The sequence below is a fragment of the Colossoma macropomum genome, unplaced genomic scaffold (genome assembly GCF_904425465.1).
Source record: "Colossoma macropomum unplaced genomic scaffold, Colossoma_macropomum, whole genome shotgun sequence".
NCBI classification, from domain to species: Eukaryota; Metazoa; Chordata; class Actinopteri; order Characiformes; family Serrasalmidae; genus Colossoma; species Colossoma macropomum.
In genome coordinates this window covers 781,452-805,601 of record NW_023494806.1, presented here as the reverse complement: position 1 = coordinate 805,601, position 24,150 = coordinate 781,452, and the positions used below count along the sequence as shown (strand labels likewise).

General features: G+C 40.4%; 1 protein-coding gene across 1 annotated transcript in view; it reads left to right on the top strand.

Moving 5' to 3' along the window:
* The window catches only part of galnt9 (polypeptide N-acetylgalactosaminyltransferase 9), a 129,975-nt gene that overhangs the window by 66,946 nt on the left and 38,879 nt on the right, over positions 1 to 24,150 (top strand). Inside the window, exons 5-6 of the mRNA XM_036598955.1 lie at positions 10,660 to 10,857; positions 18,022 to 18,139. Of these exons, the coding sequence (XP_036454848.1) occupies positions 10,660 to 10,857; positions 18,022 to 18,139 (316 nt within the window). The remainder of the gene's footprint in view (positions 1 to 10,659; positions 10,858 to 18,021; positions 18,140 to 24,150) is intronic.

Sequence of the window (24,150 nt, the reverse complement as noted above, 5' to 3'; positions counted from 1 at the left end):
TTGAGAATCATGGTGTTTGGTAAGGGAATGATGTTTGTTGGCGAATGGTGGTGTTTGGTGGAGAATGGTGTTGTTTATTTAGAGAATGATGTTTGAAGAGATGTTTGGTAGAGACTGATGGTGTTTGGTGGAGAATGATGTTTAGTGGAGGACATTGTTGTTTGGATTAAAATGATGGTTTGTAGAGAGTGATGATGTTTGGTTGGAAAATTATGATGTTTCATTGGAGATTGGTGGTGTTTTGCTGGAGAACATTGGTGTTTGATAGGAATGATGGTATGAGTTGCAAGATAGAAATCTCCGTTTACTCAGCAGATCAGAGCAAGCTCTCTGCTCAACCTTCAGTCCTCTAACATCAACATTCTCCAACAAACACCATTATTCTCCTCAAAACACCAACATTCTCAACCAAAAACCAGCAGCCTTTATAATATATATTTTTATAAAAGCCCAGTCAGTGTTATAAGCTGTATCCATGGCTACTGTAGGTGTTTTCAGCCCAGTCTTTCATTCCTGCAGCACAGTTTTATTAAAAGTAATTATATTGTTTTCTCACTGAGCTTCTGAAAGCTTCTTTATTAGTGTGTAGTTTGTCTCAATCCCAACCTTTTAAGCCTGATTAACAGAGTGCTGCACTTTGCGAAGCCTCTTTAAAAGTATTTAGTGTTCTTTTAACAATTAAGCTGTTCAGTCATTTCTGTTATGGAGGATTTCAGACAGTGCAGTGTGTGTTGATACTGCAAATGCATTTGGCTAATTGGAAGATGAGTGTGGCCAGAGGAAAACTCATTTAGTCTAAACGGTCAACAACGAGTGATAATCTTCTCAATTATACGTCTACATTTGTCCCTATACCCCAAAAGAATTGTCTGATTTTTCCAAATTAAATGAGGATTTCCACCAAATTATCCAACATTTCTGCATGATTAAGTGGTTAAGATGTAAACAGAGCCGTTCGAAGTGGTTCAGAGTCGTTTGGTGTGAAACGCTCTGTTCTAGATAAACTTACAGAGCCAGAACTGTTCACAGTGGTGCTAATAGGAACCAGACATCCACCTCTAAAAGCTCCTCACAGAAAGTTCCTACATGAAATGGTTATGAATTCACTGCCTGATGTCTGAGACATTGTTGTACCATTTTTGCGAAGTTTTGAGAAGATTCTTACCTTAAACTGAGGCAAAATAGTCCCCAAAGAAAACTTATTATTTCAGATTTTCCACTATTTTCCATCATCAACATTCCATATAAACTCAGAAGACTCGTGTAGGTTCACTGGTGGTTCTGGATAGTAAATAAAATGTCTATATTTGTGTTGTAGTCATGGCGACCCTGGTTCCTATCACCACCACTGTAAAGACATTGGCTTAATGGATTCATTGGCCCATTCTTCATTTTGCTACTTTTTCCTTCCACACTTGCTCACGACTGGCACTGTAAACTTGGTGTCATTCAGTCTTTATAGCATGTTTTCTTTCCTCATTCATCAGCTGAGCTCCTCAGACAGCCGGCGTTTGTCATTGGCAGATACTTTAGAATTAGTGCTGAGCTTTCACAGAGAAATGAGCTGAACTGCAGTCAGCAGCGCAGATTCATGCAAAAGCCGAGAAACACCTGCCAGTGTGTCGAACTGAAACAAGCTTCTACTCACTTTACTGAGCTCATAGCTAAACACCAATAATACACCAATAATTAGCTACGAAACTGTTTACTTTTACAGTCTGTATGGACAGGTTTGAGTCATAAACATGGCTAAAATGTAAAAGGATAACATCACTGTTGTTTTGATAAAGCTACCCTGTCCTAAAGTATCCAGACAGTCCGTCTACTGAGTGAATTCAGCACTGACTGATAGAATGGAGCTCTGGATCGGCTGCACATGATCCCAAAGTCTCCATGTCCAGTGCCCAGCGTGGGCTAGAGGGGTATAAAGCCCCCCAGCATTGGGCTGTGGAGCAGTGGAACTGTGTTCTCTGGAGTGATGGAGCTCCATCCAGTACCTTTGGGATGAGTTGGAGTTCCAGAACTGACCATCCAACATCAGTAGCTGACCTCTCTAATGCTCGATCAAATCCTCACAGCAATGTTCCAGAGTAGAGGCTGTTACTGCAGTGAAGGGGGACAAACTCACTATTAATACCCTTCATTTCAGAAGAACTGCTGGTATATAAAAGACGTTTGAATATAGTTTACTCTCTTTAAAAAGATGGTTCTTCAAGGGTTCTTTAGTAAAGTCACTCAAAGGACCATTTACATGCCTAAATGCCTCTTTCCATGGTGAAATTGTTCTCCAGATTGGCAGAAAATGTGTTGCATATAGTTCTTTACAGCACCAAAAAGGGTTCAGCTGTTGTTACGATGTCAAGCTTGTTGGTGCTGTATAGAACCATTTTCAAAAAGATATAGATACAGAACCATATACAACACGTTCTCCATCAGTCTGAAGAACGATTTCACAATGTAAAGCTTGCGAATGGTTCTTTGAGTGTTCATGGTTCTATATAGAGCCTTTGTCTTTACTAAAGAACCCTTGAAGAACCATCTTTTTAAGACTGCAGGTGTCATGCCGCAGGTAATATTTCTGTGCTTTAAATTTCTCCTCATATGTAATTCTTACCTCTGATTATGCAACGTGTATTTTTGAAAAGGTAATTATCTGGAGTATCTGACAGGTGGATCATCTCCACTGTCTTCTGCTAACACTGCTTCCAGGTGTGACTTTACTAATAGAGGCTCCTGAAGATACCCTGACAGGTGAATGCAACTCAAATATAGCCATCAGTGATGAACCCTCAGGGCCTTCTAGGTCTTCAGAGAAGGTCTGAAGATTTCTGTGAAATTAAAGAAATACTGTACATGTCTAATTTTTAGTTTATCTCTTATTTAATATAAGTAGTTATACTCTTATTATACTCATTATTAAGTCTGAAGGGTGAAACTCATAAACCACCCATTGGAAAACTGTCCCATCTGGATTGCTTTCTCTGTGGTATCTAGGTAGATACAGCCAGGTCAGCTCTCCTATTGGTTACGACTTCAGAAGCTGGAAACATTAGATCAGCCCTCTGGGGTCCACAAACTCAACCACATATCAGATTCTCTGTTTCTGTATCTGTGTCTGTGTCTTTGTGATGATCCAGCTCAGAAATCCAGTTCAAACACTTCCTGAATCTGTAGAGTCGCCCTTTCCATTCCATCTTATCACGAGATCATACGAGACTCACATCCGGAGTTATGAGCCTATGAAGAGGGGCTGAGATACACGTCATCTGCCTCTCACCGTGTGGAACTGGTGGATTGGTGTGCCCGTTTACATTCTGTGTGAAACTGACCGATGGACACTCAGGAAATCACTAAGGACTGACCATCACGCCGGAAACCCTTCATTCTTCATTCAGTCCACATCGGAGACTCATGTGAAACGGCGTGCAGAGAGTTTACAGCTGCTGAAGCTGCTGCAGCGGTTTTGGAAAGTAGTGATGAAGATAACAGAGCATTTAGATATGAAACATATGAGGATCATGAAATATGAAGAGCCTTTAGAGGAGAGTTTAAGAAGAGATGAACAAATCGAGAGAGAATGACCTCAGACCACAGAGGGTTGACTAAAATGCTTTGGAACCTATTTTGAGAGCCAAAAGTCTTCTGGAAGTTCTAGATACGTCACTGACTGAATGCGAGTCATAGTTTAAGAGGGTGCCAGTTAGTTGTTAGGAATGTAAAACAGTGGCGGCAGAACTCTTTACTGAAAGAGTCACTGTAACACTGACACATACAATCTCAGATATATGATAATGTCTGTTACAAGCTTCATATAAAGCATATGCAAATGTCCTTGTTTAATCTGGAACAGCCAAAAAAATCATGTACACCAGCATTAGGTTAGGGTTAACATACCATTGGAAATCCCATAGTGGCGCTAGCAGAGATTAGCAATATTGTAACAATGTTTTAGTCTTTGATTGCCTCTGTTAGATAATATATCTAATATTTCTCATTTTGTAAGAATATTAAGATGATTAAACCTATTTACAGACATTTCTAGTTATATAAAATGAAATTGTTTTGTTGCACTGGCAGATAATTTTACTTTGTTCAAGCATTATTTCTTAAAGCAAGCAAATTATCTTGAAATTAAAAACATCTCGTTTTTTGTAAAGGTGGTTTAGGAGTGCAGTGCAGTGAGAATAAAACATGAAATAGCAAGAATTTTGAGAAATAGGTTGAATAACCTAAAAATATTCTCTTGCTCTCTTGTTGCTTGTTATTAGATTATTACTCAAATTAGATGTATCGTGTCCAACTAGAATGATTTCACTGGCCAAAATATCATGTATTGCAGTGGTGTAACAGTTTGGTGCTGGTGAAAAAACAAATTTCTCCCAAAAGTCATTCTTTCACTATGTTTGCGGCGCATACAGTATGCGGAGTGGTGACTGTGGCCTCGTGTATCAGCTGCTGTGCTGCAGGCCGTGTTTTTTATAGCTCGCTGAGGGACTCCTGAGGGAGCTCAGCTCTTCACACATATACATGCAGCCAGTCCTGACTACCACGCTAGCAGCTCAAGGACGCAGAGAGATGGATGGGATGGGTTAGCGGCTCCTGCAAGGTTAGCAAATTAGCAAGTGACTCAGCCTGGCGCTGCTAATGCTAATTCCCAGATGAACTTTAATACTGCGTATAAGTTTGCTTGACTTCTGATTGGCTCTCTAAACAAATCTGTACCTACTGAAAAACCCAACAGTCCTTTTAGTACTTCATTTAGAAAGAAATAGGTGCAGTACAATTTATTTGGAAGTGTAGTGTTTATGCCCCAGTTCATAAATGGACATTAAGCTGTTCAGCAGTTTAGCCCCGCCCATTCAGCCTAAAGCAGTTTAGCTCCACCCATTCAGCTACAGCAGTTTAGCTCCACCATTCAGCTACAGCAGTTTAGCTCCACCCATTCAGCTACAGCAGTTTAGCCCCACCATTCAGCTACAGCAGTTTAGCCCCACCATTCACACAGACTGCTTCTTGAATGAGCCGCAATACAGTACAGCCAATCAGAACACAGCTCATTTACATACATCAGTCTTAAAGTCTGTCTTTAGGGATAAAAAGGTTGGAAAATCATCAAGTAAAAATCAATTACTACTGTTTTTTTTTGTGTGTGTTTTAGGGGAAAAATAAAATATGAAAAATTTCCGATGATGAACTTGAATAATGATACTTGAAAACGTAAAACATATAATCCAAAAACAGCTGCTTTTGAATAAAATCTCCAGGAATAAACGAATGTAAAGCGTTCAGAAACGCTGTTTGAGTGACTCTGCAGCCAGCTGTTGTTGCTTGTTTTACACCTGTGCCAGTAAAAACACTGCAGGATGGATTAGCAGATCTACTGTAGAGAGACTGATCAAATCTTTGATCAAATTATGCTTTTTTATCTTGATATTGTTTTCCATTCAGTGTTAAATGTTTAATTTTGTCATTTTTTTATTGATTATTATCTTCTTGATTATTTGGTGGGCTTGCTGATTAAAGTTCATCAGCAGCACCTGACTGAACAGAGAAGTAAAGAGAACTAAAGATGGTACTGGGCTTCTTTGCGGTGAGTGCAGGAAATAGTTAAACAAACACACTGACATACATAAAATCCCCACTTATTATATTAATACTATTTGTATTAGAGCTTTTCTGAGCAAATAGACACTGACTGCCCAGATAAACAGCTTTCTGAAATGTCATTTCCCTCAACACCGACCTCAGGACAGACGGGTCAGGGAGGAGGAGACGGTATCCGACTCTGCTATAAGGAACCAGCATCACTTCATGATCGTCATATTCTGTAATTCTCTACAATCGCTCTGCAGTTAAACTGTCAGCCAGCAATCCTGACGTTAGATGGAAGTCCAGCCGAGTTCTTCGGTGAAAAGCCTGAGGAGCGTCAGCCGAGAGCCAGAGGAGGGGAATAAAGCAGCTCCTTCTTAACTGCCATTTGGATATTAGTTGAACGCTTCCATTAAGTGCCTCCTCAGTATGGCATTTTTACTGGCGGCTCCACTTAGAGCTCCATTTAAAGCCCCTCTCTCGCCGCCCTGATCGCCCGCGCCGCGTAAATCTCTCTCAGACTGACTGCAGGAAATGATGGAGGGAACAGAGGCCAACTCGGAGGAGAAGCGAAGGAGAGATGAACGACGAACAAGAGGGACGTCAGAGGCGGCAGACCGGATCGTTTGAGCCGCATCACAGTTCATCATTATCGTTCTGTCATCATTATAATGATGGTTTTTTATTTAAGGCTTAAATCTTCACATTGAATTTTATGGAATTTTAAACACTGGAAAGTGTAACAGGCTGCAGTGGAACCTTTTACGCTGCATAGAACGACTGCAGCAGTGATGAAATGGTGTTGTAGCGTATTATAGCACTCAAACTCTGAGCTACAACAGCCTTCTTTTACTTTCCTGCACTGTCACGACAAAAGCCTCGTTCAGACTGACAGCCCAATCTGATTTTTAGCAGTACAAATTGATTTTTCATAGTCTGGAAAACAAAAAACGCGAGTTCTGATTTTTAGCATATCCAGATCATATCCAGATTGTATCCAGATTGATTTTTGATATTCTGGTCAACATAAAACACATGAATTCTGATTTTTGGCATATCTAGATTGTATCCAGATTGATTTTTGGTATTCTGGAAAACACAAAAACACACAGTATGATTTTTGGCATATCCCGATCATATCTAGATTGTATCCAGGCTAGATATGGATAAGTCTGGATGGCAAAAACCACAAGAAATCTAGTTTAAAATGCGATGATTTTTACAGATGTGTCTCTGTCTGATCCACTCAGACCAGCGCAACACACACTAACACACCACCACCACATCAGTGTTACCCCACCTGCTCTGTGAGGGTCCATGGGGGTCCTGACCACTGAAGAACAGGGTAACAAAGTATCAGAGAAACAGATGGACTACAGTCTGTAACTGTAGATCTACAGAGTGGAACTACACGGTCAGTGGAGCTGATAAAGTGGACAGTGAGTGTAGAAACAAGGAGGTGGACTTAATGAAGTGGCCGGTCAGTGTATAAGACAATATATAATCATGTTGAATTAATTGTGTTTACCCGACCTTTTTAGCAACTGTTAAGGCCAGTTTATAAACCGTGGTGGACAGATGTGGCAGCGCAGTGGGCTTTAATAATCCTGCACCAGCAACGAAACCTTGGAACAGAGCATCATCTGTGGTTTCTATGACGATGCAGCTACTGAAAGAGCTGCTACAGTCAAACTGCGTTAACAGTAGGATTTTAAGCTGCAGGATCGCTACAGCAACCAGACGTACTGCTTATTTTCCACACGATGTGTTTCACTCAAGTTCTTTCTCCGTCACGCCGGGTTGCCAGATTTGCAGTTTTCCCAAAATTCTGGTTATTCTGAAAGTGCGCTGTGTGGGGAAATTACACTGACATGGGTTCGTTTTCTGCCTGGACTGTTGTTTAAAACAATCACGGTCGCGGACAAAGGTTTGAAAATATAAACAAATCGGCTTATGAATGTATATTTATCCTAGTTCTGAATATCTGACAACCTGTTCTGTTTCTGACAGCAGTGGAACAGCAAGAAAGCAGACACAGCCGCACATAGTGGCCACGGCAACAGTCCAGAACGTGGAACTTTCAGTTTGTATCCAATCAGAGCGACAGCATCTGCTCCCTTTCAAGGACAAGGACTGTGTCACCCTAGCAGACACAAATTTTGTCTTTTACGTCATTCGGCGCCCAGATTATAAACTGGCCGTACAGCTCGGCCCTCGGTCTGTTACAGTTAAACCCACCCATCACTGCCAGTTGTTCATAATCAGTGCTCGAAACAAAACTTATGTTTCTATTCACAATAGAAATGTAGTGTTTATTTATACAAATCACTTTTAAAATTAATAACCAAAAGCTTTGGTGTGAAATGGTTCAGATGTCTTTACAGTGGTGGTGATAGGAACCAGGGGTCGCCATGACTACAACACAAATATAGACATTTTATTTACTATCCAGAACCACCAGAGAACCTACATGAGTCTTCTGAGTTTATATGGAATGTTGATGATGGAAAATAGTGGAAAATCTGAAATAATAAGTTTTCTTTGGGGACTATTTTGCCTCACAGTGCCCTGCATGTATCCCTCCACCATGAATGGAGTTTAAGTTCTCTAAACTATCATAAAACAGTGTCTCAGTCATCAGGCAGTGAATTCATAACCATTTCATGTAGGAACTTTCTGTGAGGGAGCTTTTAGAGGTGGACGTCTGGTTCCTATCACCACCACTGTGAACAGTTCTGACTCGGTAAGTTTATCTAGAACGGAGCGTTTCACACCAAACCACTCTGAACCACTCTGAACCGCTCTGAACCGCTCTGAACCACTCTGTGTACATCTTTACATTTGGGAATTTTGGATAAAGATGTGAGATATTTCGCAAGTTTGTTTTACACCGATTTGGAAACCGCCTCTCCCTACACAGCAGGGTTAAACAACAGTATGTGGTTCACCAGTCAAGCGGCCGGTTCCTGTCAAAGTATTTGTTTCTTAGCCAATCCCATCGGAGCACTAGTGAAAATTAGTGTTTAATTGTTCTTTTCATAAGAAGGCGAAGGTTTCTGCATTACTCACTGCTATATTAGTATATTTTTGTTATTATATGAGGTAGTTAAATAAATAAAGAGTTCAAAAAATCAAACTGCGCTCGTTCAGGGTGGATTTGATGGAGAAGCCTTATTTATTAAGAGGAATCAGTGCTGCTTCAGTTCAACATGTGAAGATCAGAGTTGTGAAATATGACACTTTTGCTGTCAGTTGTATTTTTTATGGAAACAGCTATACAAACACTTTGAAGTTGTGTGCCAACATCTAATAAAGGACTTTAATATCTTTTAATAGATACAGTTACAGAAATAGAGTTGCTAATATTCCAAGAAGATTCTCATGCATAGATCTTAAATCTTAAAGTCTGGAGTGATCGTCACTTTACAGTGCTATTCAAATGTGAGGATATAATTAAATACTTACATATTCACACAATGAGTTACATTAACGTTAGATTTCCACTCTGTATGCAGGCTCGAGTGGAGTCAGGCTCGAGTCTGCGCCTCTGACTTTTTGCTTGTTTTGATGTTTAAAACACTCCAATCGTATAACTTTTTTCAGTCCATAACACAAGACTGCACACACAACAGCACATCTTCACTTTTTCAGTTAACTTTCCACACAATTTCTCCACTCAGTTCAGTCAGAAATAATTCATAAACAATTACAGTGTAAGTCTGTTATCACTGAACTGCCAAGATTTCAGATTTTCAGATTTTTTCCATAATTCACTGGTTCAGATGTAAAGAACCGTGGTTGAGAAGGAGATTTGTGAGAGTGGAGAATCATTTTAGGGTTTAAAGAACCTTCACCTAGTACAAAGGTTCTGTGCCAATTCATGGAGGTTCTTTAAACTTTTTGAAAGGTTCTTTACACTCATGCAGCTCCTTTATGTTTGAAAAGAGGTTTGTTAGGGAGCCAAAAGGGGTTTATGTAAAAAGAAAATCCTTTCCAGCTGCCTTATTTTTGTAGCGTTGTTTAACGGAATAGTTTTAAATGCTAATGTTGCTAACAGTGAATGAAGGTGAATAGCCACTGGTTAGCATTATGCACTATGTTTCAAAAAATATATACAATACAATATATAGTATGTTTAGCAAAAATATGACAAAAATAAAACTGTAACTCCACATTAAATTAAATTAAATTAGCAAACTTTAAACTCCAGGTTTAAAGGGAATTCCACTGATTTACCCAAATCCCTCCATAACTCAGTGTGTGAGGTGTAATCAGAGAGATTCAGAGTGGTTTGGTGTGAAATGGTTCAGATGTCTTTACAGTGGTGGTGATAGGAACCAGGGGTCGCCATGACTACAACACAGATATAGACATTTTATTTACTATCCAGAACCACCAGTGAACCTACACGAGTCTTCTGAGTTTATATGGAATGTTGATGATGGAAAATAGTGGAAAATCTGAAATAATAAGTTTTGTTTGGGGACTATTTTGCCTCACAGCGCCCTGCATGTATCCCTCCACCATGAATGGAGTTTAAGTTCTCTAAACGATCATAAAACAGTGTCTCAGTCATCAGGCAGTGAATTCATAACCATTTCATGTAGGAACTTTCTGTGAGGGAGCTTTTAGAGGTGGACGTCTGGTTCCTATCACCACCACTGAGAACAGTTCTGACTCGGTCAGTTTATCTAGAACAGCGTTTCACACCAAACCACTCTGAACCGCTCTGATTACATCTTAACCACTTAATCATCTGGGAATTTAGGATAATTTGGTGGAATTCTCCTTTGAAGATGCACTGTTTGGGGAGTTGAGGTGTTTCTGGGTTCTGCTGGTCTGTAAGCACTTTTACAGGATGCTGTTTGTTGTGTGTAGCTAAGCTGCAGTGATATCTACCATCAGCATCTAAACTCTCTTTACTCTGCTTCTTTTACAGCCTAAAGCGTGTCCAGAAACGCTCGTTATCTCTCAGAGCTAATTTACTCTCTCTGTCTGTCTGCCTGTCTGTCTCTCTCTCTGTCTCTCTCTCTCTCTCTCTGTCTCTGTCTGTCTCTCTCTCTCTCTCAGGGCTGAGCCGATCCTGGCGAGAGTTAAAGAAGATCATACGAGGATAATCCTCCCAGCCATAGATAACATCAAATACAACACCTTCGAGGTGCAGCAGTACGCTAACGCTGCTCACGGCTACAACTGGGGGCTCTGGTGCATGTACATCATCCCCCCTCAGGACTGGCTGGACAAAGGCGACGAGACCGCCCCCATCAGGTACAGGCAGCCGGTTAGCTTCTACATAATGCATGACGAACTTTCACTGAAATATGAACATGACCCATTAATATTTCAGGTTTGAGCTCAGAGAGATGCTTCAGACTCGGAATAGAGACGCTTCCACTGTTTTTACCTTTTTGAAAAGATGCCTTATGAAACTTTTTTTTTGTTAGTTTTTTTGTGGAAATGCAATTTTTTGGACTCGCATAAGCTTCGAACTAAGCATTTCATCTTCATTTCCTTTATTATTCCTTAATTCATCAAATTATTATTATTATTATTATTATTATTATTATTCATTACTATTATTGGTTGTACTATTGATATATAGATGTAATATATCTTTTATACACCATGTTTTTTAAAATTTCTAAATTGCAAATTTTGGGGGGAATTTTCCAGATTACCATTATTTTTTTCTTGCACAAAATTACATACAACATCAAATGCTTACCATTGCTATCAATTCTGAAATGCACTGAAACTGAAATACACAAGCTTTAAAATATGCGTTTTTGTCTTTCATCAATTTTTATTTTTTTATTTAAATTTTTTTATAAAATTTTATTTAAATGTATCTTTGAAATTATTACTATTATTATTTTTTAATGCTCCTAATTCAGTTTTCGCTTTACATTACAACTTCATTTATCATTTATCTCGATGTACATACTACTTTTTTATTTTTTTGTGAATTCACCAAATCGTATCTTATTTATTTTTTGATTGATTGATTAATTGATTCGGTTCACCAAACCTTTTTTTTTTTTCTCTCAAAATTTTTGCATTTTTGCTAAACTACACTTTTCATTCATTCAGGAAACTAAACTTAAAAGGTTTCTTTAAGCCAAAGCTGAAGCTGTACTGTCTGCTGGTCTGTCCTGAAACTGGACTCATGCTTGTCCAGTTTGGTCTCCTGCTGAACGTGTTGAAACGCTCTGCAGGTCTAAAATCTGTGCCGATGCCAAAGCTGGGATAAAATATCAGACCGGCAGAAGTGACATTAATAATTCATAACCCAGACGGGGAGGAAAGGGAAACATGACCGGTCCAGTATTACTGCAGATGACCCCCACTTTCACTTTACATCTATATTTACCGTCTCAGACTGAGGCTTTGATAGGATCGATGTTCTGATGCTGTGTTCTCCAATAACACCGTCAAGGACAGTTTTCTGGAAAGAGCTGGTAGAAAATATCACATTCACTGTTAATTTAACCTAAAGATGGTTCTTCTGAATATAGAACCATTATCTGTTACTAAGAAAAAGATAATGGTTCTAAGAACCGTTTGCATGGTGAAATGATTCAGATTGAAGAACCTGGAGAATGTGTTGTATATGGTTCTATACAGCACCGAAAAGAGTTTGGCTATTGTTACAGTGTCAAGCTTGTATACAATAGAAGAAGCCTTTTTGGTGCTTTATAATAATAATATAATAATACTACTACTACTACTACTATACTAATAATAATAATAATAATAATAATAATAATAACATTGATATAGCACCATTTAAAACACCCAAGGACACTGTAGAATAAGATCAACAAGATAAAATAATTAAATAAACAAAATAGAAGACAAGTTACAATACGGATCAGTTTACAAACAAGGAAAATAAAGTGATAAATAAAATACAACCAAAAGCCAACTGAACCCAACTCTGTATAGAACCATATACAACACGTTATCCTTCAGTCTGAAGAACCATTTCATCATGCAGATCATTCTTCGAGAGTTTGTAGTTCTGTATGGAACCTTTGTCTTTACTGAAGAACCCTTGGAGAGGCATCTTTTGTGAGAGGGTGAAGTCAGAGTGATCTCCAGTGGTGAGAAGTCGAGCTGAAGCTGAGTGTGAATTACTTCTGATTGTGCAGAAAGAGCAGATTGTAAACTTGCAATCCACCACATTAGTGTCTGCATGTAAAAGAGATCATTTGAATTTGATTAAAAATAAATTGTTGTCCCTCTAGTTTGGCTTCACAAAACCATTTTCACATCATCATTTTTTTTGGTAAACAGAAGTTAAGGCGCTCTGGGGTTCATCTTAAAGTTAAGAAAATATTTAGGATATTTTGGCGACTTAGGATGTTTCTGTAAACCTGTTTTCTTATAAGGAAATAAGATTATAGATTTAAGAACTGTTGTTGTGTAAAGGCTTCTGTTCTACATTCAGTCTTAACTGAAGTTACCATGACAACAAAGCAGATAAAATATGATCTCAGACTTAAGAATTTTCTGTAATACGGCCCCTGGTTCCTGTCACCACCTCTGTGAACAACTCTGACTCTAGAACGGAGTGTTTCACACCGAACCACTCTGAACCTTCCTTTTCATTTTAACATCATAACCATTTATTTATGCAGAGAATTTTGAAATTCAGTGGCATTCCCCTGTGTGTGTGTGAAGTTGTGTAGTATACGTCAGCGTTTACAGGGATACTTTTTGTCCTGCGTGTTGTAAACAGTGAAAGTCAGTCATCTCTGACAGGCAGTCTGAATCAGCGGTGTGGGGGGGTGGGGCTCGTCTGAAGCGTCCAACTGTCTGTAGGTCCAGCTGCAGCGTATCATTACAGCAGCGGAGCTCCACATCCAGCTCCTTCAGCTGCTCAACAGCTCACCTGCTTACTTTACTACATTTAGGACATATTATTATTGCTTATTGATTGTTATATATAATGTACCTACATAATAATGCCTGCACCTAATTATGCACAACCCCATTTCCAAAAAAGTTGGGACGCTGTGTAGAATGTAAATAAAAATTAAATGCAATGATGTGCAAATCATGTAAACCATATTTTTAAAGGAAAATCCTACAAAGACAACATATCAAATGTTGTAACTGAGAAATTTTATTGTTTTTTTGAAAAATATATGCACATTTTGAATTTGATGCCAACAATACGTTCCAAAAAAGTTGGGACGGGGGCCTGTTTACCACTGTGTTTCATCACCTCTTCTTTAACAGCACTCTGTAAGTGTTTGGGAACTGAGGAGACACTGCTGTAGTTTAGAAAGTGAAATGTTTTCCTGTTCTTGTTTGATACAGGATTTCAGCTGCTCATCAGTTCAGGGTCTCATTTGTCGTATTTTTCATTTAATAATGCGCCAAATGTTTTCAGTGGTGACAGGTCTGGACTGCAGGCAGGTCAGTTTAGCACCCGGACTCTTAATACGGAGCAATGCTGCTGTAATACATGCAGAATGTGGTTTTACATTGTCCTGCTGAAATAATCAAGGCCTTCCCTGAAAAAGACGTCGTCTGGATGGCAGCATATGTTGCCAAAACATTTATATATAGTTCAGCATTAATGGTGCCTTCACAGATGAGCACGTCACCCATGCCATGTGCACTAATGCCCCCCTACACCATCATGAATACTGGCTTTTGAACTGCACTGATAACAAGCTGAGTGGTCTTTAGCCTGGAGGACACAGTGTCCATGATTTCCAAAATGGTATGGTATTGTATATGTATGTATGTGTATACATACATATACACACACACACACACACAGAACACATGAACCCATATCCTGCCATTGTTTGAAAACAGAATGTATGCATGTCTTTTTCCTTTTTTTCCTGTTTTTCTGATTCTGCCATCAACAGTCATAATCCAGCCTGGCAGATCAGAGACAGTTTTTTTTTTTTTGGCTCCACACAAAGAAAATTCATTTCAATTTTTCTAAAATAGCCCAAATGCTGTTTGCAAAAGCGACGCCACCTCCAGCGTCTCTTGAAATCTTCATAAGCCAAACGAAATCAATACTGGCACAGATGAGCGATTTTTAAAAGCACACCGAGTTTCTGAAGCACTTCTGCTTTTGACGTTCTTTTGTTATCAGACGCAACAGAACGGTTTCTGTAAATACAACAGTTTTCCTCTCTCAGCCTTCAGAGTGTTCATCTGTCAGAATAAAGCAGAGTTCTCTCTCTGATGGTCGGGAGAGCTTCAGACAGAGCGCTCGCTGACCCTGAGCTTGCAGAACAATAAAATCTGCTCCACAGAAAAGCTTTCTTTATAACAACAGCTGCGGAAACACGTGCAGCTGTTCAGTCGATCCTCACAGTTTAGAACAAACTTCAGACCAGTCTGCTCTTCCACAGGCGCTCTGTTGTTTTTGTATGATTGTACAGAAGTGTTTTTTTCTAAGGTTGGATTTACGCAGTGAAACCTGCATGCAACTTTAGTTGCTAGAAATTTACAGGAAATAAAATTGCACTTGATTTGCATAATGAAAAGCGTCCTGCAACTCACTTGAAACTCAGCCGTAACAGTTGCGAGCAACTGAACTTCGTGAAACAAGTTTCATGAAACAGCTAATCAGTACACATCATGTAACCACATCAAACCACATCTATCACATGACGATTTCACCTGATCAGTGGACAAGAAAATAAAGCAGAAGATAGTTTGTTGTTTTATAGATTGGTAGTTGGTAGTTTTTCCTTTTGTCAGTTTTCAAAGCCACAAACAAACTTTTTCATGTTTGTTTCAAAGCCAAAAAATGACACAAACAACCATTTTTTTCTGCAAAGCAAATTTCATCAAATTATAATAAAATATCTCCACTTGGACTCTCCCTGGCTCTGCCCACTCTCCTCCTCTCCCACACGCCTGCAGCTCATTCTACGGACATTAATATTACCCCTGTATATGAAAACCACTGTGTTATGGGAAGTCTCTGTGTTTAATACCTGAGTTCTCAGCCTGTTTGTGTTTGGTCTTCCCTGGTTTTGACTGCTGCTACTCTTTGTTTTGTCTAAATATGGATCTACATCTTTTCCTGCCTGCCTGCCTGTGTTGACCCCTGCCTGCTCCGACAGTGAGCATCAGAATGCCTCTAATAAAGTCACTCCACACGTACAACCTGCCAGTGTTACAGTATCTCCTCTTCTGCTTACAAAGATTAAGGTGTAAAATCCACACTTACCACACAGTGAGCGACGAGTCAGACATGATTCTTATAAAATTACAGTCATTAGACATCGCTCGCTAAAATTGTAAACGTTTTCACTCACTTATGCAGTTAGTTAGGTTTTCACTTTGAAAATCAGCAAAACATAAATACAGTAAAATAAAAGTAAAGTAAACGCAGCAAACGTTTTGATAAATATGCTTAATGAATCAAAATCAATATGTTCAAAGAAAATCAATGAAATTCTGACCCTCACTCAACCACTCTGACTTAAATTCACCTTATTCATTAGACAGTGGTGAGTGGTGAGGGGAAGAGAGAGAAAAGAAAGTGAGTGAGAGAGAGAGACAGTTAGAGAGATAGAGTGGAAGCAGCTGCCCAGTTTACTGCACTTCCTCTTCTCTCTCTCTCTCTCTCTCTCTGACTCATCTGTCCCCCCAGATGACCCATTTCTCCACCGTGGGCTGCTTTAGCTGAAATTCACATCCTGCCCCTCCTGCTCTGTTACTGTCTGCACTGACTGTCCACTTTTTAATGTATGTCTGACTTGTAGCTAAACTCATTGGCCATTATATTAGAAACACCTGCCTTAAAGATGCAGTGACATAGCTGTGTGTGTGTGTGTGTGTGTGTGTGTGTGTGTGTGTGTGTGTGTGTGTGTGTGGCACTCGTGTAACTGCACCGATGGATGAGTGGATGAATTGAGGATGGATAGATTTTGGAAGAGCTGGATAGATGGAAGAATTTAAGATGCATTGTTATGATAGGTGAATGAATGGGGATGAGTGGGTGGTTGGTGGATGGATGGATGGATGAATGCATGGTTATGATAAATGGATGGGTAGATGAATAGATAGTTGGGGGAATGATGGGTGGGTGAGTAAATGCATGGATGATGGGTGAGTGGTGCATGGTTATGAAAAGTGGATGGATGATGGATGGATGGATGGACACGTAGATGGATGGATGAGTGAGTGGGTGAGTGGATGGATGGTTGTGACAGGTGGATGGACAGGTAAACCAATGGATGGATGAAAGATTTTGATCAGCAAATTCAGACACCAAAAATCTTGACCACGTGGAAGGAAGGATGGGTGGTTAGGTAGGTGAGTGGGTTGATGGAAGGATGGATGAATGAGTGAGTGGATAATTGGTGGATGGATGTGTGGTAATGATAGGTGGATAGGTAGAAGACTGTAAGGATGATTGGATGAATGGATAGATGATTGGTGAAAGGATGAATGGTGTTACAGGTGGATTGGTACATGTATGTATAGATGAATGAATTGGTGGGTGGATGGATGGATGAATGATTGGTGGATAGATGGGCGTGGTAGATGGGTGGGTTGATGGATGGATGCGTGAGTGGGGTGGATGGATTTATGGATGGGTGGGTGAGTGGATGAATGAATGCATGGTTATGATAGATGGACTGGTAGATTGGTAGAGGGATGGATGGTGGGTGCAAAGATGCATGGTTACGACAGGTGGATTGGGGGATGGATGGAAGAATGCGTGGGTGCATGGATGAATGAATGGTAGATGGATGTGCGTGGTTATGATATGGTGGGTTGGTAGATGGATGGATGGATGAGTGAGTGGGGTGGGTGGGTTTATGGATGGGTGCGTGGATGATGGTTATGATAGATGGACAGGTAGATTGGTGGAGGAATGGAAGGATGGACGGATGGATTGATGGTGGGTGAAAGGATGGTTATGACAGGTGGATCGGTAGATGGATCCATCCTTCTAATTTAAAGAAATCCTTCAGGGAAATATATATTTTACACTTACAGTCATGCAGTTAGCACTGTGCTAATTGGTGTACATAAGCTTCCATTACTTGTTAGCTATATTAGCCTCAAAGCTCCAGTGCTAAAACTAAATAAGCATCGTTCAGACACCAAACGCGTCTTTATCAGTCAGCTGTATCTGGGATATCAGATAAATTAGATTTTTACTGAATAATGTCTTTAAAATGATGAAGGCTCTTGTAGTGGTGAGTTGAAGATGGAGCTGGTTGTAGAAGTGCCTGCAGGTCTGCCTGGAGGTGGAACGCTCCTGTATGCACAGTGTTGAACTTGCTAACGGTTTGTGATTTTATTTTATTTTATTTTATTTTTTTTTTGCTTTATTGAGAAGCACCTGATGAGTCTTTTATGAAGTTCAGATTGTTTTTCAGACCAGTAAAAGCTATAAAGTGCATTTCTCTATTCCTCTCTCTCTTTAACCAGGACTCCTGCCATGATCGGCTGCTCGTTTGTGGTGGACCGTGAGTACTTTGGAGAAATTGGACTTCTCGATCCGGGCATGGAGGTTTATGGAGGGGAAAATATTGAACTTGGAATGAGGGTGAGTAGCACTGTGGTCAAACCGAGACTGAATACAGATTTCGCTGTGAGCTCCGTAGAGGATATGGCTCATAACTGTTCATTTTAATGTTAGACAGTAATGCGGAGAAGGTTCCGGGTCGGGTTCTGATTTCACCTACAGGCTTCTCTCAGGTTTAGTTGGCCTGCTGTAGTGTTTAATCTGCTTTATTCTCTTTGGGATGCTGGAGTCACTTTCGGGTTGTCGTGTGAACTGTTTGCGCGTTCTTCAGGTCATTAGTGACCAAGGGACTTTAGAAATGTGAATGTATTTATTGGTAGCTGGATGGATAATGAAAGGATGGACAGAGGGTCGGAAGCATGGATGTGTGGGTATGATGGACAGACAAATGGAGGGATGGTAGATGGATAGTTGAGTAGTGAAATGAATGGATGGATTCATGGGACAATAGATGTATGAATGGCTGGGTATGATGGGTGAATGATGTTTGTTGGTTGATGGATGGATTAATCTGTCTATCCACCAATCTATCCTCCAATCCCTTGTTCACTAATGGCCTGAGGTATGTATGAACGGTTGGAGAAACACCAAAACACCGTAATTACATTTAAACTTTGACTAATGTATCATCAGCACCTTCTCAGAACTGGATCAACATTACATACTGCACTGTTCTCATATTAGCTTCATGGAAGGACATGGCAGGTGGATGGATGGACTGTTATGATAGGTGGATGGATGGTTATGATGGATACATGGAAGGATGAATGGTTATGATAGGTGGACAGATGGATGGACAGATACATGGAGGGAAATAGAAGAATAAAATAGAATTCAGAACCATTAGCCAGCTGTGTTTTGCACACAGAGGAATTAGACCTCCACATTTAACCCATCCGTGCAGTGAAACACCCACATACATGCACACTAGTGAAAATACACACTAGGGGGCAGTGAGCACACTTGCCCGGAGCGGTGGGCAGCCCTATCCACAGCGCTTGGGGAGCAGTTGGTGGTTAGGTGTCTTGCTCAAGGGCACTTCAGTCACGTACTGTCAGCTCAGGGGATCGAACCGGCGACCTTCCGGTCACAAGGCTGGTTCCCTAACCTCCAGCCCTTATGATGGATGGATGGATAGAGGGGTGGATGGATAGATGGAGAGATGATTATGATAGGTGGATAGATGGATAGGTGCATGGATCATTGATAGGTGGATGGATGGGTAGATGTATGAATGGACGGAAGATTATAATGGATGGATGGATGTTTTGAAATATGGATGATTATAATAGATTGGTGGATGGATGGATGGGTAAAAGGATAGATAGATGGGTGGGTGGATGGATGGATGGATGGATGAATGTTTATGATAAGTGGATAGATGAATGATTGGAGGGATGACAGGTGTTAGGTGAGTGGATCATTAATGGGTGGATGGAAAGATGTAAGGATGGATGGAAGATTATTATGGAGGGATGGATGTTTTGAAATGTGAATGGTTATGATAGGTGGGTGGATGGATGGATGGATGGAAAAATAAGTCAGCCATGGTTCTAGGTCTGTCACTGATTGTAAATACGAGCTGTAGTCTAAGCAGTGTTCCGGTTAGTTGTTGGGAATGTAAAACAGTGGCGGCAGCTCTATGGAGGACTCTTTACTGAGTCACTGTAACACTGATACACACAAGCTCAGATACATGATAATGTCTGTTACAGACTTTAGATAAAACACAAGGAATGACTTTTACCATCTTCAAATTTTTGTGTATTTCAGCGTTAGAGCTACATTAGACATCCCATAGGGGCGCTAGCAGAAATTTCAAAAATTGTTTTTTTTTTCTTGATTTTTAGCCAAGTTTTGGTGTTTATGGGCTAAACTGAAGGCCGAGCTCTAACAGTCACAGTTCACCACTGGTCTGTGAACATCAGTGAATAATATCATGCTTTTGTTTGCGTAATTTCAGCACTGTTTCAGGACATTAGATCCTCGTAGTAATTAGAAAGCGAGACTGTAGTTTCACATGAAATTATGATTAATTTCATCTACAAACATGCAGAATTCGGGCAAATGCTTAATCACATTTCCCTCTGTTCCTTTTCCCAAGACCTCAGACCGCTTCAGGGGTCAACAGAACGTCTGGATTTCTGGTTCCACTAGGAAATGTGCAGCCTGGAGGAAGAGAAAATAAGCTTTCCTTTCCTTTTTTCGGTGCTGAACTGCAGTGGCAGAAGGGCTATAGAGGTGTTTGAGCATTCGCAGAATGCAGATTCCTCTTTAAAAGCAGCAGTGGGTGAAATTTAACGCTAGAAGCCGCCGCTGAGTTGGAGGGGGTCTGTTTAAATTCACGAAATTCTTCCCTTTACTGGAGTGGAACGTCCTTGAAAGGGAGAGAAGATGAGAGTTATTTAGATGAAAATGCTTTCATTCACTCCAAAGCTTCTTTGCTAGAACCGCTTTCAGATTCATTACTGCGCAGGTGGAGTTCATCTTCTCAGCTCGCACTGTGTAATAAGTTCACATAGAGCATTTATCAGTCCAGCTTCTGAGAGAAAACACAGCTATTGTAAGTCTGGAGTCTTACTGCCATTTTGCTGTGCTGTTCAAGTGGAATTGCATAATTTATATGTGGAATTATACAGTTAGTTATTAAATCAGTTCATTTGAATCTGCACTTCAGACACTTTTCAGTTTGTTTTGGCATCAAAAAAATATGAAAACAATAAAAATGTTATTCTGTACACACAACAATAACTTTCCTTCAAGTTCTACTCAAAATAAAATCTATTCTACTTAAAGGACCCTACATGCTTAAAAAAGATGATTCTTTAGATGTTCTTTATTGAAGGACAGTGGTTCTGTATAGAACCACGAAGACTCAATAAACCATTTGCAGGATTAAGTGGTTCTCTGCATGGTGAAATGGTTCTTCAGATTGATGGAGAATGTGTTGTGGGGTGGGAATCTCTAGGCACCTCACGATTCGATTATGATTCAGAGGAACTGGAAGTCTCTCATTCACTGCTCTTGTTTGGAGCACATGAGACGCTGCTGCCACTCATCTGCGATAAAATGCACAGTTAACATTTGGGATGTCCACGCAGCACGTTACAGCCGTCCGGCCCATAGTAGTGATTTTATAACTTCGGTTTTGGTCTCGTTGTAGAGAGGGGGGGGTCGCTGTGTCAGTAAAGTATCTTCGAGACGGGATGTGTGCAACCTAGCGCGAAAAGCCCTGTTTCGCAACGACTGTGCAGACTGCAGGTCACATAGCAGCGATGCGTTATTCGCATTTATAAGCAGTGCAGTTGGTTTCCTGGTACGTTAAATCTGCAGCGAGAGACTGTCAAACACTAAACAGCTGTGAAGATGAAGTCGCTTCTCTTTCGAATTGTCCCATTCCACCTTAAATGGTGCCGCATTTACATTCGGCGCCTCGGTCAGATTTAAGGTGGAACGGAAAAATTCGAACAAGAAGCTGGAGAATAAAAAGCGACTTCAGCCTCGGAAAACAGTCGAACGCTGAGAGACATTTTACAATAAGCTGATCTAGTTTTGAGTAAAGTTTTCTGGCGGAGAAAAGCGGCTATTAAAGCTTAAAGCAGAGCGAAGTAAATCTGCGCTCTCGTTTATATTGTTTAGCCTAAACTAGGACATCAGCACACACTGAGACATACTGGACATTGTGTTGTGGCTCCCAAGGTGGCTTGATTTTTGAGTGGTTTGGCTCTTCTTATCATTTGTGTTGTGACTCCTGACCTAACCTGGCTTTAATGCAGAGGGAGCCGGTCGGATTTCTCGCTCATCCAGTTGTGTTTTTGTTATGTGCCGCCACAGACTGTCCGGGCGCTGCACTTCCCCACTTCCAAGTTCCGCCTTTTGCGTTCTGTCAACATTACATTATAAATTAAATATTTAAAAAATCGATTTTTGACATTTATGAATCGATTCAGAATCGTTCACGTCCGCATCGCGATGCATCTAAGAATCGAGTTTTTCCCTCACCATTTGTTTGCATTTGTTTGTTGTATTTGGTTCCATATTCAACCCTTTTGAAAATGGTTCTATATAGCACCAAATAGCGTTCTTCTATTGTTATAAGCTTGACATCATAACAATAGCAGAACCCTTTTTGGCGCTGTATCAAACCATATACAACACGTTTCCGATCAATCTGAAAAACCGTTTCACCATATAAAAAACGTGCAAAGGGTTCCTTGAGTGTTCATGATTCTATACACACTTAAACAGATGTTAAAAAGATGTTCTAGGGTTCTTTAGTAAAGAAAATAGTTCTATATAGAACCATGAATGCTCATTGCATGATTAAAGGGTTCTTCACATCATTAAATGGTTCTTCAGATTGATGGAGAATGTGCTGTAGATGGTTCTTTGAAGGGAACCCGAAAAAGTTCTTCAATTGTTACAGGAGTGACACTGTAACAATAGCAAAACGCTGTTCAGGGCACCATTAATGCTCAAAGAAGAACGTCTGGATTTGTTTGGTGTGATATAGAACATGTACAACACATTCTCCATCTTCTTTGAGCATTCATGGTTCTATATAGAACCGTTTTCTCTACTAAAGAACTCTTGAAGAACAATTATTTTCAAGAGTGATACTGGGAAAACATTTCTCTTTTTTTTAAGATTAAGAGACCCTTATTAGTCCCACAACCGAGAAATTTCACCTCCACATTTAACCCATCCGTGCAGTGAAACACCACATACACACTAGTGAACACACACACTAGGGGGCAGTGAGTACACTTGCCTGGAGTGATGGGCAGCCCTATCTGCGGTGCCCAGGGAGCAGTTGGGGGCTAGGTGCCTTGCTCAAGGGCACCTCAGTCACATACTGTCAGCTCAGCAGATCGAACCAGCGACCTTCCGGTCACAGGGCTGGTTCAAATAAAACAGTTTAGTACACTGTGCAATCATTAGTTCAAAATATACCATTTGCTCCAAACAGCCCACATATGGAAACTAAAATTTCATTTGAGTCAATCAGGCCAGATTCATAAAACACATTAGCCACGTTTACATGCAGCCTAATAATCCGTTAATAATCCGACTAAGAGCTCAATCGGAATAGAATACGTCCATGTAAACACCTCAGTTGAGCCCATTCGGAATGCAGTTTCTATCCGACTGATCGAGGTGGGTAATCCTGTAAATAATCCGTTAAATAGAAGAATAATATCCGTGTAAACGCCTGTATCTGATTACATTCCCTATCGGAAAGTTTAAGTCCGTTCTGATCATGTTCGTCCCGTCATAGTGAAAGTTTATACCATTCAACATGGCGGAGCAGAAACTGGTCTGCAGAGGAGACGAAGTTTATGCTCTGGTCTTTAAAAGACGGCGGTGGGACGGACGTCCATCTTATGTGTCTCAGAACACGACGTCTTCCTCTCGGCCTTCTTTAATAAGGACATGTGAAGGACGTTTTCCTGAGTCTGACATCATTTTAAAGCACTTAAAAACACAAGTGCTGCTGCTCATCTCACTCTGACTGGACTCACGTGATGGTGGTTGTCATGGTAATGTTTACTCTAAGTGGTTCTCTATGCAAGCGCATCATTCTGGATCAGATTAGTTGTAGTGAGCATGAAAACAAAGATTTTCATCAGATTGTTGAGTAGAGTGAGAATAAACACCTCAGTCTGAATCTATAATCGGAATGTATTCAGTTGGATTGGCAAAAATCTCTGCATGTAAACACAGCCAGTGTCAGATTTGTGATGTTTATAGCGAAAAATGTGGTAGTAACAGGTTTTACTGATTGATAAACGAGGATTAACAGAGTGTTTTAACGCTTGTGCGATGTGAGGCGTCACTGTACCTTTTCTTCATTTACATTCATCAGTACATACATACATCATCTAAACCGCTTATCCTTCTGGGTCGTGGTGGGGTGCTGGAGCCTATCCCAGCTGTCATTGGGCAGAAGGCAGGATACACCCTGGACAGGTCACCAGTCCATCGCAGGGCAGACAGACAGACAGACAGACATTCACACACACCTAGGGGCA